This window comes from Globicephala melas, chromosome 20 (genome assembly GCF_963455315.2).
Source record: "Globicephala melas chromosome 20, mGloMel1.2, whole genome shotgun sequence".
NCBI lineage: Eukaryota > Metazoa > Chordata > Mammalia > Artiodactyla > Delphinidae > Globicephala > Globicephala melas.
This window is the reverse complement of record NC_083333.1, coordinates 44,132,994-44,150,686: the sequence shown is the minus strand read 5'-3', so window position 1 is coordinate 44,150,686 and position 17,693 is coordinate 44,132,994. Positions and strand designations below refer to the sequence as shown.

The window sequence follows — 17,693 nt, the reverse complement described above, 5'->3', positions numbered from 1 at the left end:
ATTATAGCCTCTGTTAATTCAAACCCCTTCCTCATAAAATGTTCCTTATCTCAAATGAGCAGACCCTAACGGACCAGTAAATAGTCACCCTTTCAGTCTCTTCCAGCTTCCTTTGTAGAGGTTCCAGGTTATGGCAGCAGACTTAGCTACGAGTATGAAGGAAACAGGTCAATGTTAAATGGTGGTTACAGAAAAGAAAACTTAATTTGAGGGGAATTACCAATAGTGGATGCAGTATTTCTCAAATTCCTTACTACCTTTTCCTCCTATAGTGATCATCAGGTCATCCCTCTAACCTCAGGGGTGGGAAAGGGAATCATTTATTGAACACCTACCAGACACCCAGTTTTATATACACCTTGTATAGTCCTCACAACCTTAAAAGTTAAATAGGTGTCCTTAACTTTGGCAGGTGAGGAATCTAATTGACCAGAGGCCACCACCTTAAGCAGAGCCAAAGCTAGAGCCTAGGCCCACAGGCCCCCGCTTTCCTGTATGCAGCTTTGCGTGGCACAGGTTGGCAGGACGTTTTGTGTATAATTTCTTCCGACACACATGGTCAGCGAAGAGGAAAAGCCTCTGTACCAGAAAGCAAGAGCCTTCTATAGCAAGTAGAGACGGTGATGAGCTGGGAGGCCAGCATTAAGCCCCGTCTTCATGGTCTGAATTCTGAATTCCTAAGAAGGGGTCGTTTGGTATCAGAAAACTGAAAACCCAATGGTTTGGACTATCCATACTAAGACACCTTTCCCTTAGCAAGGGGATATATAGCCTGAGCCCATCTCTACCTCTGCCTGTCCTTGAGGACAAGCTCACTTCCTGAACAGGTATTTCTTTCAAAGCAGCCGAGGCTAAGATGGCATTCCTCTCCTGACTGCCAAAGTTACAGCCTCAAAAAAAGGACCTTATTTCTTAATGATGGGAACTTTTGCCACCAGTAGTCCTGCTTCCACCCACACCACGTAACCCAAGTTTTTGGCTTCCACTGAGCACTATCTTTATCCCTGACAGTTTCAGGCCTAGGTGAGAGGTGTGGCTGTCAAAACAATCCCGTTCTTCCTTTTACACAAACCCTCCCACACCCATAGGCGCTTCCTCCTTCTGCCAAAACAAACTTTATTGCACCAAAAAGAAAAAAAAAAAAAAACAAAAAACTTCATTTATGTACAGTCAGATATAAAGACATCTCTTTGACTCCTGTGCATATATTTCCTCAACTCAAGATTAGGACGTAAAAGTCAGGCTAGTACGCCAGACATGCTCTGCCCATGGCAGGACCAAGGAGAGGATTGTCACTTGAAAGTGGGAACACTTAAATGTATGACAGGTAACACTGGACCAACAGACCAAGGGCATTCTTCCAAGCCTGTACTAGCTCTGGGAATGGAAGAGGGAAATTGGAAGCAGGGCCCCTTCTTGAGTCTTCTTGTGAAGAGGCCCAGCCTTCAGGTTTCAAAGCTATACTTCTGTCCCCCAAGCCCACTTCCTGTCCAGTTCCTTTGCTTCCTGCCCTCCCAAGTAGGACATTCTCCTTTGTGCCCAACCCCCTTCCCAACTTCCCCAGGAAGTCTCATGACCCACAAGGCAGAGGCCTCTCTAGCAGCGGGCAGAGCAGGTACAAGTTATCCTCTCCCTTACATGTGGCTGGATACTGACTGAGGCCCTGTGTCATGTGGATCACCAATACCCCACTGGGAGACCTATCAGTAAGAATCTGGAAAGTACAGGAGAACACATCAAAAAGGGGAAGGATGGGTTCCCTTGATGCCCAGTGTCACAGGGCACCTAAAGTACATTTTTCTGAGCCAACCAGATAAAGGATCACTGCAGCTAAATAGAGAAGCGACACAGCCAGGCAAACACCCATCAGAGTCAGTGACAAAGAGCAGTTGGGGGTGGGGGGGGGGAGAGAAGGAGAGGAGTCTTCACAGAGTCCCAGCTTCAATCCCCTCTGCCATTGGCCACCCTTGCTCCCCACAACTCCCTGGGCCGTTTTTTTTTTTTTTTTTTAAACTGGTACACGGGCCTCTCACTGTTGTGGCCTCTCCCGTTGCGGAGCACAGGCTCTGGACACGCAGGCTCAATGGCCATGGCTCACGGGCCCAGCCACTCCGCGGCATGTGGGATCTTCCCGGACCGGGGCATGAACCCGTGTCCCCTGCATCGGCAGGCAGACTCTCAACCACTGCGCCACCACGGAAGCCCCACCACCACGGAAGCCCCCTCCCTGGGCCTTGAAGTGAGGAGGGGGACTACAGGCTGAGGTGAAAACACACAAGGACAGCCAAACAAAATACAATAGGACTAGCATCAGCCTCCCCCCTGTACCCCACCCCCAGGAGTAATACCCTCATTGTGACTAGTATTTATGAAAAATCTGTAAGAGACTGTTCTATGTAGTGGCTCTAATCCCATACACACAACAGTTGTCTGCATTGGGAACTTTTCAAATCGGTGATTGCGGGAACAAACGGCAATTCAGCTTCTTATGGTGCCTGTGCAGGCTTTACCAAGACCTTGGTTCAGGCCCAGTCACATTTACCTTCTGTCTTAAATCTAGAATGGGTGAGGGAAGGGGGGGGGCAGAGGAGAAAGGTGCTCAGGTGCTAGGTAAAGCTTACTCATCAGCAGCCTAGACTCCACCACTGTTCCTTCTCTTTGGTCTGTCTAGAACAGTGACTATAAATTAGGAAAAACAAAATTATGCTGGCCTGTGGGAAATGATGGGGGTAAAGAGGCAGGGAGGAAAAGGGCATTGGGAAGCCCTGCTTCAAAACTGAAGACAGACAGACAGACAACCACCCAGACTGCTTAAGTGTCACAGACAGCCCCCCACCCCAAGCTCCCTTCCAGATATCCCCATAAATCATTTGGGCACACTCCCTCTAGGAATTGCAATTTCTGTCTCCACCTGTCCCTAAGGAGCTGGCCCTGTGGAGAGGTGTGTTGGTTGTTTTGTTTTTGCCAGAGGCCCTCGCCCTAGGTGCTCCTGCATAGGTACCTTGGCCCCTGATATGGGATGAACACAGCCCCAGATGCTCGAGAGCCAAGGAGGTCAGATCGGGAACAGCCTCCCCACTTCCACACCCTGGGATCCAAGCTTGCTTGGTTCTTGCCATCTTGCGGGATGATGTCACATTTGGAGGGAGATATACAAGTGCCTCTCCATCCCTGGGGTGGGGGGAAGGGACTTTGCTGGGACTCTCGAGTGGGGGGAGGGGAGAGGGGAGCAGGGTCTAAACCCTCAGGCTCCCGTGCAGGTCTGTCTCTGTCCCAGACGAGCTGCTATCAGAGTCCATTTCGGCGTTCTCATTATGGAGCCTCTCCAGCACTTTCTGACGAATCAGTCCCAGGCGCATCAAGAGGGACTGGTAGTCAAAGTGGCCCCGCTTCTCTCCAAAAGGGTCCTGTGGGGGAAAGGAGACAAGCGGGAAGGAAGATTCAAGTCTGGGTGGCTCACCCTAGACAGAGCAGCTTTAGGCCCACGTGAAACACACGCTCAACTTCTGAGCATGGGGACAGAAGGGGGCATAGCACAGAGAGTTCCCAACAGCAGACATCATCATCTTTGTTTAGGAATATTGTGGCACGTTCACCACCCCAGATAGGTCTGGCTTGGGCCAACATTAAAATGTGTTTGCATTCCCCCAAAGCAAGCCACTGTGCAGAAGGGGGACACAGTAACGGCGAGATAGATAGGGAAGAGAAATTCAAGACCAGGACTGTAATCATTAAGTGTGCTGGTGTTTTCAATTAACCTCATACAAACTATATAAGGGGAAAATTACCCTTCATTCCCTATACTCAAAAAGGGTAATTTGCTTTTCTGAGATCATAGGCAGGTCTAGAAGGAAGGAGTTCTGACTTCGGATAAGCACCTGCCCTCCTCCCCACGGACCAGTCATCACATTCCTGTCCAAGTTTCTGGGCATCACTCCAGTCCTTGTCATTCGAGATCAAAGATAACCAAACATTACGTGGAAAGGGGTTAACTGTCCTTAAAGTCTCAAAAATAACTATGGGTGGGGTGAAGGGTATAAAAAAAGAAATTTAAAATGCTAAATAAGGATTATGGCAGCAAAGTAGCCTGCCCAGCGTTCAAACAAGTGGAGACCTCTTTCCTTGGCAGTTACAAAAAGTCCACGATTTTCCCTCTCACATAATGTCTGCTTCTCCCACCTAAACTCCTTCCACACTTCTGCCCGCACATTACCATCATGATCAAGGGCCAGTGGATGTAAGTCAGTCTCTTGTGACTACAGCCCATACTTTTCACATTTGAGGGTTATGTTCTCCCAAAACTGAACTCCACACTTACTCTGGAGCTGTCAATTTCCCAAATCTTCCTCCTTTCTTCACTGGCTCCATTTCCACCCATTCTCCGCCTTCCCAGATGCTGCTCCTCCCTGCCCTTCCCTTGTCATGAGTTGGTTTTCCTTCACAGACTGAATATTAGAAATGCTGCTAGATACCAGCAATGATAATTCTTGATGGGGAACAAGCTACAGCATGCATCATCCTCGATATATTCTCAGAAAAGGTTCAGGAAACAAGTCAGCCTTGAGCTGGTCCTGCCCTTTGAGTTTAAATGCGGGACATAGGAGGGAAGTCCTTGAAGGGAGGATAGGGAAGCTACCATCTCTGAGCAGCACCTGAGGAAACAAAACAGTTACTCCCACTGCTGGTGGTGCTGGGTGGGTGGGAACATAGACCAAAAAGAACTGGAAAGAACCTGAAGAGGCTTTAGCCACTTATCCAAGTCACCACTTTTCTAAGCAAGTAAATGATCCAACAGACACAGGACTGGCCCTTCAGGACAGGAAGATTCTCAACCAGTTGCTTATATTGGATCCTATTTACAATTCGGTTTAATAAGAACCTCTTCTTTTAAGCAAGCCTAAATTCTGCATTCTTATTGGAAGCAGAAGCACATTTCCCCAGTAGAGGCAGAGAACGAACAACTGGTTACCATCCTTGTATTAGGTTCTTTCAACAATAATTGCACACCCAATGTTTCCCTAAGCATTACTTCTCTTAGCACCCCCTGAGCTAGGGATGGAATTCCAACAGATGACTCTCATAATCCCTAAGTTCTGAGAGGGCTGAATGTTCTTGGTTTGAAAAGACTACTGACCAAGAAGGGAAGGAGTTCCAGGCTAGAAAGCAGGATGATTCAGATTCTACTCTTGAGTACCTACTTTATGCCAGGAACCTAGAACCAACTCCATATGACTTCAGTCTCTCTCTGGGCCTCAGCTACTCAATGTACCAGGTTCCTTTTGGCTCTGCACTCTATGAGAGATGTGGATGTCACCCTTGTGAGGGGGGTTCACATGGTCTGTTGTAAGGCCTCTGGAGTCAGCAGCGGGGGCTCTGTTACCTGCATAGTCTGGCCTTGAAGGTGCAGACGATCTTTGCAGGCCACCTCATAGAAGTCATAATACTCCAGGAAGGACTTCTCCATCACCCCTCTGGAAAACAAGCAAAGCAGCTTCACTTAGGAACAAGAGGGGAAGGCACCACCCCTTCACCATCGAACCTTAATGCCAAATTCAGCAGCTAGAGTTTCCAAGACCAGATTTGGTTTCCTACAAAGATCTTTCAATGGAAAATGGAAAAAGAAACAGCTGACTGACCATGGTTGATTTCCCTTATACCCTAAGGATTATAAAATGAGAGTGACTGTTAATACTGATCATTTGAACTCCAACTTCAACTCATGACTTTGCTCATTCTCATTCGTTTTCCACAGGCCATCCCTAATCCCAAACCTTACTCAAAATTCTCCTAGATACACCTGAAACACTGTAATCAACTATACATCAATTAAGAAAAAAGAAAGAAAAAAACGTTGCCCCCCCATTTCCTAGAAAAGTTTGTTTCATTAACTCTTTGCTCATCTAGTTTTTAACACCTAGAAATAAACTTGAACCCTAAGAAATGGGTTTATTATGAAGTACTCTACACCTCATTTGGCTGTATAACAGTTAAGTGTCTTTAGTCAAACAGGGGCTCCCTGAAGGCATGGACTATGTCTTTCCCATTAGGCTCGGCACTCTCCAAGAACCGAAAAGCTCTCTGAACTTCCTTTTGGGTAACCCCTTGGTCACTTGCTCTTTAAAAGCATGAACCACATCTTTCCTTTTTCTCTCTCTTTCTCTGGTGCCCAACACTGGACTTCGCCGCAAAGGTTCTCAAATGTACGAACAAGCTCAATATCCAGAAGGAATACCAAGTACCAAGTGGGCTCTCTTCACACATACCGTAGGGGTTCAGGGCAGGGACACTTTCCTTCCATCATGTCACAGACCGCCACTCTGATGGTCTCATGCCGAATACATTCATTGTAATTTTTGCTGTCTCCTGGATGTCTCTCCTATAATGTGACAGACACCACAGTATCCAAGTACAAAATTTAGGTAAAAAGAAAAGCCAATGGGAAGAGATTTTAGGATTAGTATGGGGTACGTGACCCAAGCAAATGAACTAAGAGGATGCCTTTCCCACTATATGGCAGATCCATGAAGAGCAACTAAGTCCTTGAGACCACTCACCCCGCCCCCCCCCCACATACCAGTACCCATCCTCTGTTATGGGTCATTTGACCTATAAGCAGCAAACTACATCCATCAAATTTCCCTAAGCCTGAAATGAAAGGCCTCACAGGAAGGATTAAGTGGGAAATAACCATGTGTAAGAATAATGGTGGGACAAAAAGGTATAAATGATGCTAGGAGTCTTAGCCTGAAAAACCTATAGATATCGGGATGCTTCCTGGTTAACTCCTTTACACATCTGTGGATTCCACCATCATTGAATTCAACTATTGTCTATCAGAAGTAGAACCTGAAGTTTTCAAAAGAAAAAACTCCGAACCTGGTCTGGAGAGCTGATAGGAACATGTGGGCGTGAACAGACGGGAGCATGGCGTTCCACCCTTTAACTCTTCCCTTGGTCCCCCCTCCCACCACCAACTCTAGTCAATCAGAGCCTTGGCTCTGATCAAAACATGTAATGAACAGGAAATACACACATGCCTTCAGCCTACCATCACGGTTCCCAATGTGCACCACAGCGAAATCACAAGGGCACTGTGGGATACTGTAAACTTTTTGAGGAAAACCACAGTATTCAACACCTGTGAAATTCCATGCAAACTACTACCTTGAGATAGGTAGTTCAGTTTTTTTTTGTTGTTGTTGTGGTACGCGGGCCTCTCACTGTTGTGGCCTCTCCCGTTGCAGAGCACAGGCTCCGGACGCGCAGGCTCAGTGGCCATGGCTCACGGGCCCAGCCGCTCTGCGGCATGTGGGATCCTCCCGGACCGGGGCACGAACCCGTGTCCCCTGCATCGGCAGGCTGACTCTCAACCACTGCGCCACCAGGGAAGCCCTAGGTAGTTCAGTTTTAATGTTGAACTGTAGTACATTCCTTTTGATGACATACTGTTTTCACGAAGCTGAATTTTCAGTCACTACTTTAGTAAATAGCAAGTAGCATATGAAAACGGAGGGAACAGAAATGAGGGTGGTGGCTCTGGTCTGATTCCAAGATTTTAAAAGTTGTATGGCACTGAACAGGTGTACACATCCTATTATTAAGTCAGTGTAGTCATCTGAGAAGGAAGTAAGTTGTTTGGACCTAACTACTTAACAAATGGAACAGTGTGGCATTTCTTTCTGCCTGGGGAACTGTGGAAAAAAAACTACCAAGACAAGGGGGTTCTGTGAACCAAGAATGTTTGGTAGTTTTAAGAATAAAAGGGGTCCCATCTCTTGAATTTCCAAACAAGACGTAAAAATCAGGTCCTTGGTTAGCCAATGAGGTCCGTTTCCATTTCCACCTACTCCTGAAATCACATTCACTATTTGTTTGAAAGGATGGCTTAGGGAATAATTTTTGTTCATTCGTTTTTTTTTTTTTTTTTTTTTTCCCCGTACGCGGGCCTCTCACTGCTGTGGCCTCTCCCGCCACGGAGCACAGGCCCCGGACGCGCAGGCTCAGCGGCCACAGCCCACGGGCTCAGCCGCTCCGCGGCATGTGGGACCCTCCCGGACCGGGGCACAAACCCGTGTCCCCCGCATCGGCAGGCGGACCTCCAACCACTGCGCCACCAGGGAAGCCCAATTTTTGTTCATTCTTAAAGGGTATTTCCCTTTGTTTAGGACTACAGAAGAATCACCAATGTTAGTGTTATCTCAAATAGTTTCAAAATGAATTAAGCCGTTTTAATCATTTAAACTGAATTACTGTATCTTTTGATAATATCACTGGAACTCTTTTCCTGTGCTCATGAGTAATCTGGAAGGGGCTTTGAAACAATGGAAGACTTTGGGCTCCTGGGACTACATCCTGATCTGTGTGTCCTTGTGAAAGTTAACTAACCTCTCCGAGTCACCATTACCTCGGCTGAAAATGGGGATAACATTTATCTTGCAGAGTTAGTATGAGGATTAAATGAGCAGTTATATATAAAGTTTGGAAGGGGCTGGCATATAGTACAGCCTTGGGAATTATGGGTTTTCTCCACCTTCTGTTTGGCAGCACTGACTAAAATACTCTTGCCCTAGCCAATGACTGTTCCTGTGGTTCTGCAGGTAACAGTACTTCACAACTCCAAAAGAAAGTCTGGCTCAGCAGTAGTCACTAGGGAGCACCTTAAAGGGATACTGGGGAATGGAGGCATACAGAAGAACACACTGGCTCCAAGAGCCCCCAAAACAGACACAGAATCAATTTCCAAATGACTCCACTAACTTTAATCCAAGTCAAATGGAAATAACTTGACAATGTTATTGTAATAGGGAAAAAAATTCATTATTAAGGCACACACATGCCAGCTCCTTTTTTCTCCCACAGTGACGAGTTTAATACATGGGGCTGAGCCAGGTCAAAAACAAAACAAAAACCCCCAAGTAGATCTTTCAGATCTCTTAAAACCCAATATTCTACACCCCAAAGCTGGGCCCACCTGGCCTTACCTGCTCAAAGCCAGGTTCATTGTGATAAGGGTTCTCAGTCATCAGGGACTGGATGGAGATGAGCACGGAAGAGATGCTCTGGGCTGGGCTCCAGGCAGGGCCAGTCCATGTACTGCAAAACACATCAGAAGGAAGGGAAGAGGGTGAGGCAGAGAGAGATGGGAAAGGCCCTACAGAAAGACCAGTGTACGAGTACCCCGGGGCCTGGAAGCACCATCATAAGTGACTCACTTTCTCTTTCACTATTAATACTCTGGAATTTCCCAGCCTCCATCTCACCCTCATTCACCAGAAATCACTCAACTGCCTAATCCTCTTATCAAGTGTCACAAAAGAGGGCAAAGTAAGCAAAGTAACTTTGAAGGGATTTTCTTTGGGCTAGGAGAGAAACAGTAGCCAGGGAAGGTTCCCTTCATCAAAATGAAAGAAATAAGGTAAGAAAACAGCTCCAAAGGCAAGCTAAATGTTAACCTCTATGGATCTTAAAAAGCTTATTTATTTATGGGTGGTGATGGAGTCAGAGAGGAGACAGAAGTTGAGCACAGAGGCAGAGAAGGGACTGAAGCTCCCTGGTTAGAGGCCATGTGGTGGGGTTGATGATCGGGGATCCAGCTCTCTATCAAACCCCCAAAGAGTGTCAAATCCTCTGAAAACTACAGAACTCTGCCAAAGGACAGAAAGGGAATAAGGAGCACTTCTAGAATGTGGAGGGTTTGAAAATAATACATGAACAACATCTTCAACAACAGAGAAACACCAAAATTGCTCCTCTCTTTCGTATGCCTGATGGAATGTTGGGAGAAGGAGGGAAGCTTGGACATTAAGGACATTTATTTTTAACTCAATTAATTGAAGAGATGGCACCTGAGCTGGAAGCTGAACACAACCTGAACCAGGACTGCCTTGTTCAAGTTAACTCGCCACTTCCCTTTCCCTGCTGGCCTTGAGGGAAGGCCAGTAAGTAATGGGGAACAGTAACTTCCTCAGAGCTCGCTCTTCAGTGCCTCTCAACCTCTCTTCTCAGCTTCAGTTCCCCAGGAACCCTAGACCTTGTGCTCTCCGAAGCATCTAGTATTCAGGCATTGAAGTCAACAGGGTAAACTCATTCAATTTCTTTTGTAAGTCAGCCCAATATTTTTTTCTAGGTAGGGAGGAAAGGAATGCAGCTGTTAAAGTGAATAGTCAACTAAGTACGCATGGGAATTTTCTACTCTGATTCTTGACGGCAAATTTTCAAATTCAGAGTAGCTTCTCCTTTTCCACCCAATACTTCTGCCACTTTTACCCCACCATCTTACTTCCCCTGTTTCTACTGTGAACCAATGTTTGCTCGAAATAGTTTTATATTGGCCTAATGAAGGAAAACCTAATACAAAAACACTTACAAGAACAACTTTCATACAGAAACAACAACTAAGTTTCCTTACCACTGTGGTTTATATATACCGCTATCCTTCCAGCACAGACAATCCTATACCCTAACGAGATAAAGGACTTCTTTAAGGACAACCTCCTTCAAAGGACTTTCTCACTGCCGCAATCACAGAACATATTCTTCGATCTGAGAGAATTGGGCAGAGGGAGAAGTTTGTTTCAGCTGCCTTTTCCCCACACAAACCTAATATATTGGATTGGACAGGAAGAAAGAAAACAGTATCACCAGTCTGGGCAACTTTCTTAACTTCAACTTTTACTTGTTCTATGCCCCAGGGAAATTCAGACCACACTAAAAAGACCAATTCAGAATATGCTAGAAGATATTTCCATTCTGAATTTTTAACCCCCGAAGGAGATTAAAAGGGAATGGATGAGAACTACATGAAGCAAAATCTTGGTAGCACCCAGAAACAAAAATGTACTTGAAACATCTGTGTTTCATATCTGATGTGACTTCCAACCTCAGACATTTTCATTCAGTTGCTAAAACATAATCATCATCATCACCACCACTGCCTCCAAAGCCACTCACGAGAGACTCAGGAATAAGACATTCACAGCCTTGAATGGCACAGGATCTGCAGCCTTTCTCAACCTGCTCAGGAGAGAATTAAGCCCTGATGCCCTAAGGGAGTAGTTCTCCAACAGTTTGCACCAGAATCACCTGGAGAGCCTGTAAGACACAGACTGCTGGCCCTACCCCCAGAGTTCTTGATATAATAATTCTAGGTTGGGGGCCCAGACTCTACATGGCTATAAATTCCCAGATGCTACTGCTGCTCGGGGTGAACCACTTCACTAAGGCATCCACTGTACGTCATGAATTAACTTCTTTTTCTGCATCTAGAATGACAGTAATCAAGTACCATCCGGGGGAGAATTGAGGAAACAGTCACTCCAATCATTTTCTGTGTCCTGTGATTCAGATGAGAAACCCTGGTTGATGAAGGCTGGCCTAGAGTAATATTTGCTAACAACCAACTTGGCCACTTAGAAGTCTCCTCTTACCCTAGAATACTCAAGCAGACTTTCCCATTGCGGTAGAAGTTGGGGTTAAACCTCACTGTGTTATTGCCCGTTGTCATCAGTTTGACCCGAGGTGGGTGGATGGGATAGTCGGGCGGACACCGAAACACGAACAGGAAGAAACCCCCTTCATAAGGAGTGTCAAATGGGCCTGTGATCAATGCATGAATCTGCAAAATAAAACCCCATCTCAAAATCGTGAGGCGATGTCCCATCCCAAACCCTCCTGGCTTCCACTTGCTACCCACGCCAGAAGCAGGACCTTCATCTGAATCCATATTCCATATCCTCACCATGAAAAATGAATAGCCTGTGCTCACTCACACCAATAAACATTTTTGGAATTTTAAGAAACCCCATTACAGTGTAGTGGCATCTTACTCAGGGGTTACATTCTAAAGTTAGAGCCCAAGGTGAAAATTGAATCTAGCCAAAATCACCCTTGAGTGTCCCTTAAAACTCCCTTAAAGCATGTTTTTTGTTCGGACTTCCCTGATCAGTATTTTATATAACAAATGGATAGAACACCAACGTGCAAAACATAATATACATCTGTAAAATATTGTCCTAGCATGCTTAATTTTAAGAAATCAATACATATTTTTACTGAGTACGTATGTTTGGATTTGCCTAGGTTAAACATGCGTACGATGCAACTCCACCCTCCATTTATGTGGCACAAAGGGGAGGAGATGAATGGAAAAGAAGAAAGGGATTGGAGGCCACAGCACCAGTGCCAATCACAGGGCAGAGCTGAGGGTTGTGATGGAGGCCTACAGTATCTGTCTCCTCCGCAGAGGATCAAACCTACTGTGGAGGATGTGGCTCAGGCAGCATCCAGCTGTGTGAAAGATACAAAGAAAAATGGGGAAACTCAGGGTCCACTCGGAGCCATAGACTATCCCCAGAACTTTCCCCAACACTGTAGGTTAATAATAATATAAAAAAATCAGCAGCACTTGAAACAAAATGCTAAGTTCTCTTCCTCCAGCTGTGATTTATTGAACAAGACTTCCCTTCTTGAAGGGAAGAAAACCTAACTGACTCAGTTATATTTCTTCATCTACAAAGGCTCCTAGGCACTTAAGTCTGCTCAGAATTTAAACAGCAAGAGGAAAAAGGACTTGCAATCCAATGCCTCTGTCTATAGTCCCCACCTTGCCCTGGTGGCATCCTATGTTATCTTTTAGCCTTCAGTCATTTGGAATAGCAAGCTCAAATGGTATCAACATGACATCAATTCTGGGACCCCAGGGACTAGCATATTAACACTAATACTTGACTAAGAACAAGATGTCCCAGGAAAAACATTTCCAACCACATAAAAAGAAAAAAATCAATTTAAAGGGAAACCTATTCAAAACAAAACAGACACACAAATAATACCAAATCTGAATTTTTACTATAAGAAATTTGACACTAAAAGGAGTTTTCATTTAAACAACACTAGATTTAGGTAATCTGATTTCTTCCCGATATCAGTTTAAGTAAAAATTCACTTCTCAGGGTAGAGCAATCAATGACAGAGAAGTCTAGGTATCTATGCCAGAGGAATTTAAGCTTTCTCTTGTGTCTGTGTGTGGACAAGAGAGGAACGGTCTTTGGGGTGGAAAGGATATTCAAAAGCAATCAGTAAGGACAGGAGCCTAAACAAGGCCCTGTAACTACAAACACTGTTCACTCAAGCCTGTCCCATCCCCAACCTTCTTGGCATCTGACTTACAGCACCACACTTAAAGGTCAAGAGTGGCAAGATGGGGGAAGAGTTGGCTAGTACAATAGGGTGACCATATAATTTATCATCCAAACTGGAGCATTTTTGAGAGGTAAAGAGTGCTCTATTAATAATTAAGCTTGGACAACAGGCATAAACTGGCTTTTCCAAGCCAACCAGGACCTTTTGGCACCCCAAAAGAGATACCTGTTCAAGGCTCTGTTCCACCTCACTGTGTGACCTTGGGCAAGCCACTTACTCTCTTGGGGTTTTGATTTATTCATCTACGTAATCAGAGATGTGAGCTGGATAATCTCTTTTAGGCTCTTTCAACTTTATGGACCCAATTTCCCAATAACCCCCAAACCCCACCAAGGTACATACCTTAGTCATGTCAACAGTATCAGGTACAACGAACATTCCTGGAGGAGGCTCCTTATAAATGGACATGATATCCCTGTATAACACCAAGAGGAAGTGGGGGAGGGAGTGAGGGAGAGGAGAAAAAAGGGGAATCCCTTGAGCAGGACAGTTGTCATCACCTCAGTGAGGCCAGGGTTCGAGAAAGTGGTGCTTGGTACCACAAACGTTTGCACCGTCTTGTTGGCTGAGAAATCTCAGCTGAGTATTTGTCAGGCAAGCAGAGAGCAAATTATCATCAAAGGGGCATTGTTTCCTCAGGGGGAGGGAAGGGAGAGGGGGAAAAAAAAATCAGAGATCCCAATGGTATCCAATGTCGCCCTGGAAAAGCCGCATCCCATTTACTCACTTCCTCCCACATGGCACTTCACTCACTCCCCACCTCCGAGATTCCCAGGGACTACGGCTGAATGCTACATGAAGATTTCTCGGTAACTGGGAAGGCATAGTCAACTCCACTAAAAAACTAATTCCATAAACCACACAGTGGACCGTTGTTAGCACGGGGATTATATGAAGCAAGTGAGCTAGCAGGGAGCAATAATGGCCTTCTTGCCCAGGAGACTAACAGTGTACAGACCTCTTCAGGTTGGGATGGGGACCCTCTGAAATTGCTGAGAATCTCACAGGTGGAGGATGACATGAAGTCATTACTATAGAAGATGAGAGGACTTCTAGGTCATAGCTCATAAACTAGAATGCATCAGTTGTGAGCAAGGGCCTATAGGTGGGAAATCTAGGGACTTGCTACGGTACAGAGGGACATAAAAAAGTGCAAACAAGTGACAGAGTGGAGGAAAAGAAGTATTGGCAGAACTCAGAGATATGTTAGGATTGGAAGACTGAAATGGCTGAAGGAGTACAAGAGTTGAGAAGTGCTGAGTTTCTCAAGTTAGAGGTGGCAACCTTGATGGAGTTGGCAAACTGTGTCAGGCACTGGGCCAGGTACTTTACACACAGTATGCTGTTTAATTTTTAGTACAACCTTGAAAGTAGGTAGAAACATCTGAAAGAACTTGGAATGTGGGGAATGTGATTACCTAGATGAGGATGACTGTGATGGTGGCATGGGGAGAGAGAGTCTGGCTATCAGCAAACAGGTTTCAGGATTAATAGCAGCTAAAAAGCATTCCCTTTTCCTATGTGATAGGTACTATGCTAAGCAATTTCACAAAAACATTATCTATTAAATGATATGATCTGAGATCAGTCACCCAAGAAATAAGCACAGAAGGGCCTTGGGCCTTTGTTCCTATATTTCAATTGGGTACATTTGCTTCAGAAAGTAAATCACATGACTCAGAGAAAAGAATACAGAAAAGAAAGTCTTGACTGGGATATCACAAGCCAATGTGAGACTGGGTGGGGGGGCGGCAGGGGGATGGAAGCTTGAGTTCCTGGAACAGGTGTGAGAGTAGAGAGCTTTGGGGTTCTGGAAAAGTGGTTCAAGAGAAGGCTGCTGGCATGCGTGGGAAGCGACCTAGACTTGGGTAGGGGACTCTGTGGAGGGGGTTGAGGAGGCCGGGAATAAAGCCAGGATGGCCTGACGTCTCAGGCCGGGCAAAGCAAGCTGTGTGTGTGTCTTACAAATGGGGCTCGGGAGGAGACGACGCAGGGGACCGCTGGGTGGGGCCTCCGGGCTGCATCTAACAGGGCTGGGGTGGAGAAGGGGGGAGAGGGGCGGTGCGGAGGGCGGGAGGGGGTGTTACTGAAGCGCCGAAGGGTCGGGTTTCGGGCGGGAGGTCGGGAGGTGTGGGGGAGGGTGTCCGGACTGGAGACTGAGGGCTCAAGGGAGGTTACCGAGGGGCGGGGTCGGACCTGGATACGCGAGGAGGGGCTTGGTGCGTGTGGGGCTGGGGGCGGGGGGAAAGGGGACTTGGATCCCGACGCTCCGGGCTGGCAAGACGTGGGCTTGGGAGCTGGGCCACCGCGAGGGCAGTGGGGGTGGTAGTGGGACAGAGTGGGGGCGGCAGGGAAGGTCGAGCCCCGGAGCTCGGGGCTGGGGGAGGAAAAACCCCGGCTCACCGCTTGATCCGGAGTAGACACTGCGGCGCGGTTCGCTCGCCGTCCCAGTCGGAGCTGAGTGTGGGGTCCCAGTGGCTAAGCAGCGCGGCCCCGTGGGCAGCGGCCGAGGGCGGGAGCCCGGGCAGCGGAGCCAGGCCGCTCCCTGGCCCCCCGGCCCCGCCCGCTGCCGCCGCCGCCGCCCACACATCCGGCAGGAAAGGCGGCCCGAACCCGCCGCCGCCGCTAACGCCAACAACACCGGCGACGCCGCTCGCCCCGGGGCCCGCCGCCCCGGCGCCTGCCGTCGCCGCCTCCTCAGTCGGACTCTCCGCCATCGCTCCTTCGCTTCCGGGACTGCTCGGCAGCACGTCCGCCGACCAGAGCGGCCGCTGCTCCCTCCCGCTCCCCGCACCACCGAGAGCGGGGCCAGAGTGTCCCCACCCTCCGCTTCCCCGGCCTGGGCGGTGTTGGCTCCGCCCACCCCCGCCCCGACCAGCGAGAGGCGCTCTGCAAGAGCGTCCACCCACAGTCCTCCAGGGCGGGCGGGGGTCGGAGCTCGCCGGCCAAGCGAGGGTACTGGGCCTGCGCGGGTCCCGCGCTTTGCGAGAGGAAGTTCTGAGGCGGGTACGGACTCCTAGGTGCAGTTGAGGACCCCATTCCAAGGAATATTTTAGTTTCAAGCGTTGAAAGGGGAGGAGAGGAGGACCATTTACCACATCTAGGAAAGCGACCCTCTGACGTGCCCAAGGGGTAGGACTGGGGATCCAGCTTCCTTGTGGGGAGGTGCTGGGTAGAGGAGTTGACCCGCTTAGGGCCCTTCCTGTCCTAAAGTCTCTGTGATTTATCCTTCCTGCACCCTCACCCACGGAGGGCAGGCTGCCATTGCCCCCTGCCTGCAACAGGACCAAGAGGAAGGAAGGAAGGAATCAGGAACTACGAGTGAAAAACTACCTCGTTTTAGAGTTTATTCGATATATATTTATGAAGGGCTTGCTAAATGCCAGGCACTTTTGCTAGGCGTTGCCATAGGGATAATAAAACAAACCTAGAGAAGCTTGGTAAAAAGAAGAAAATCAGGCCTCCTGACTCCAAGCTCAACATTTCTTTCCACAAGGCCTTGAATATGCAGGAATCAAGGGGCTGTGAGTTTAAATCCTGGGAGGATTCCTCAGGACTTTACTGAGATTAAGCTGAAAAAATACAAGCCATCAAAAAAACAAAAACAAGCCATCCAAAAAAAAAGCTTTCCCTTTTCTGCCTATCAAGAGTACAGGATCGGGACTTCCCTGGTGGTCCAGTGGTAAAGAATCCGCCTTACAATGCAAGGGACATGGGTTCGATCCCTGGTCGGGGAACTAAGATCCCACATGCTACAGGGCTACTAAGCCTGCGTGCCACAACTACTGAACTCGTGCACCTCAACTAGAGACCCCGTGCCGCAAACTACAGGGCCCATGCGCTCTGGAGGCCATACGCCACAGCTAGAGAGAAGCCCGCGTGCTGCAACGAAAGATCCCACATGACTCAACACAGATCCCGCGTGCCGCAACTAGGACCCAACACAGCCAAAAATAAAAAAGTAAATAAATAAATAATAATTTAAAAAAAAAAGAGTACAGGATCATAATTTAACACTCCCAGCAAGACCTCGGGCAGCACTCAGTAACCAAACATACTTATACTTCTGTAGCAAAGCATATGAATATTCATATTAATTTGGGTACACTTATGAATATTCATACAAAATCAGAGAATAGCCTCACTTTATTTTTTATTTTTAAACTTTTTTTATTTCTTTAATGTTGTATCTATTTATTTTTATTTTTGGCTGTATTGGGTCTTCGCCGCTGCTCGTGGGCTTTGTCTAGTCGCAGCGAGCGGGATCCACTCTTCGTTGCGGTGCGCGGGCTTCTCATTGCGGTGGCTTCTCTTGTTGCCGAGTGCAGGCTCTAGGCGCACGGGCTTCAGTAGTTGTGGCACAAGGGCTCAGTAGTTGTGGCACGTGGGCTCTAGAGCGCAGGCTCAGTAGGTTGTGGCTCACGGGCTTAGTTGCTCCGCAGCATGTGGGATCTTCCTGGAACAAGGCTCGAACCCGTGTCCCCTGCATTGGC

At 47.5% G+C, this 17,693-nt stretch overlaps 1 protein-coding gene across 1 annotated transcript; it reads right to left on the bottom strand.

Moving 5' to 3' along the window:
• Positions 1-1,099: 1,099 nt before the first annotated feature.
• On the bottom strand, positions 1,100-16,035 carry UBE2Z (ubiquitin conjugating enzyme E2 Z). Its single transcript, XM_030840287.3, has 7 exons — positions 15,604-16,035; positions 13,543-13,615; positions 11,427-11,614; positions 8,982-9,093; positions 6,264-6,376; positions 5,381-5,471; positions 1,100-3,407 (listed from the first exon to the last, which is right to left on the bottom strand). The coding sequence occupies exons 1-7, from the start codon at positions 15,915-15,917 to the stop codon at positions 3,237-3,239; spliced, it is 1,062 nt and encodes a 353-aa protein (XP_030696147.1). The 5' UTR covers positions 15,918-16,035; the 3' UTR covers positions 1,100-3,236.
• Positions 16,036-17,693: the final 1,658 nt, after the last annotated feature.

Coding starts and splice junctions, on each gene's coding strand:
- UBE2Z (XM_030840287.3), bottom strand. CDS start 15,917: ATGGCGGAGAGTCCGACTGAGGAGGCGGCGACGGCAGGCGCCGGGGCG. Junction 5,472..6,263: donor CCCTGCCCTGAACCCCTACG/GTATGTGTGAAG, acceptor CTTGTTTTCCAG/AGGGGTGATGGAGAAGTCCT. Junction 3,408..5,380: donor TTCAAGGCCAGACTATGCAG/GTAACAGAGCCC, acceptor TTTCCCCCACAG/GACCCTTTTGGAGAGAAGCG.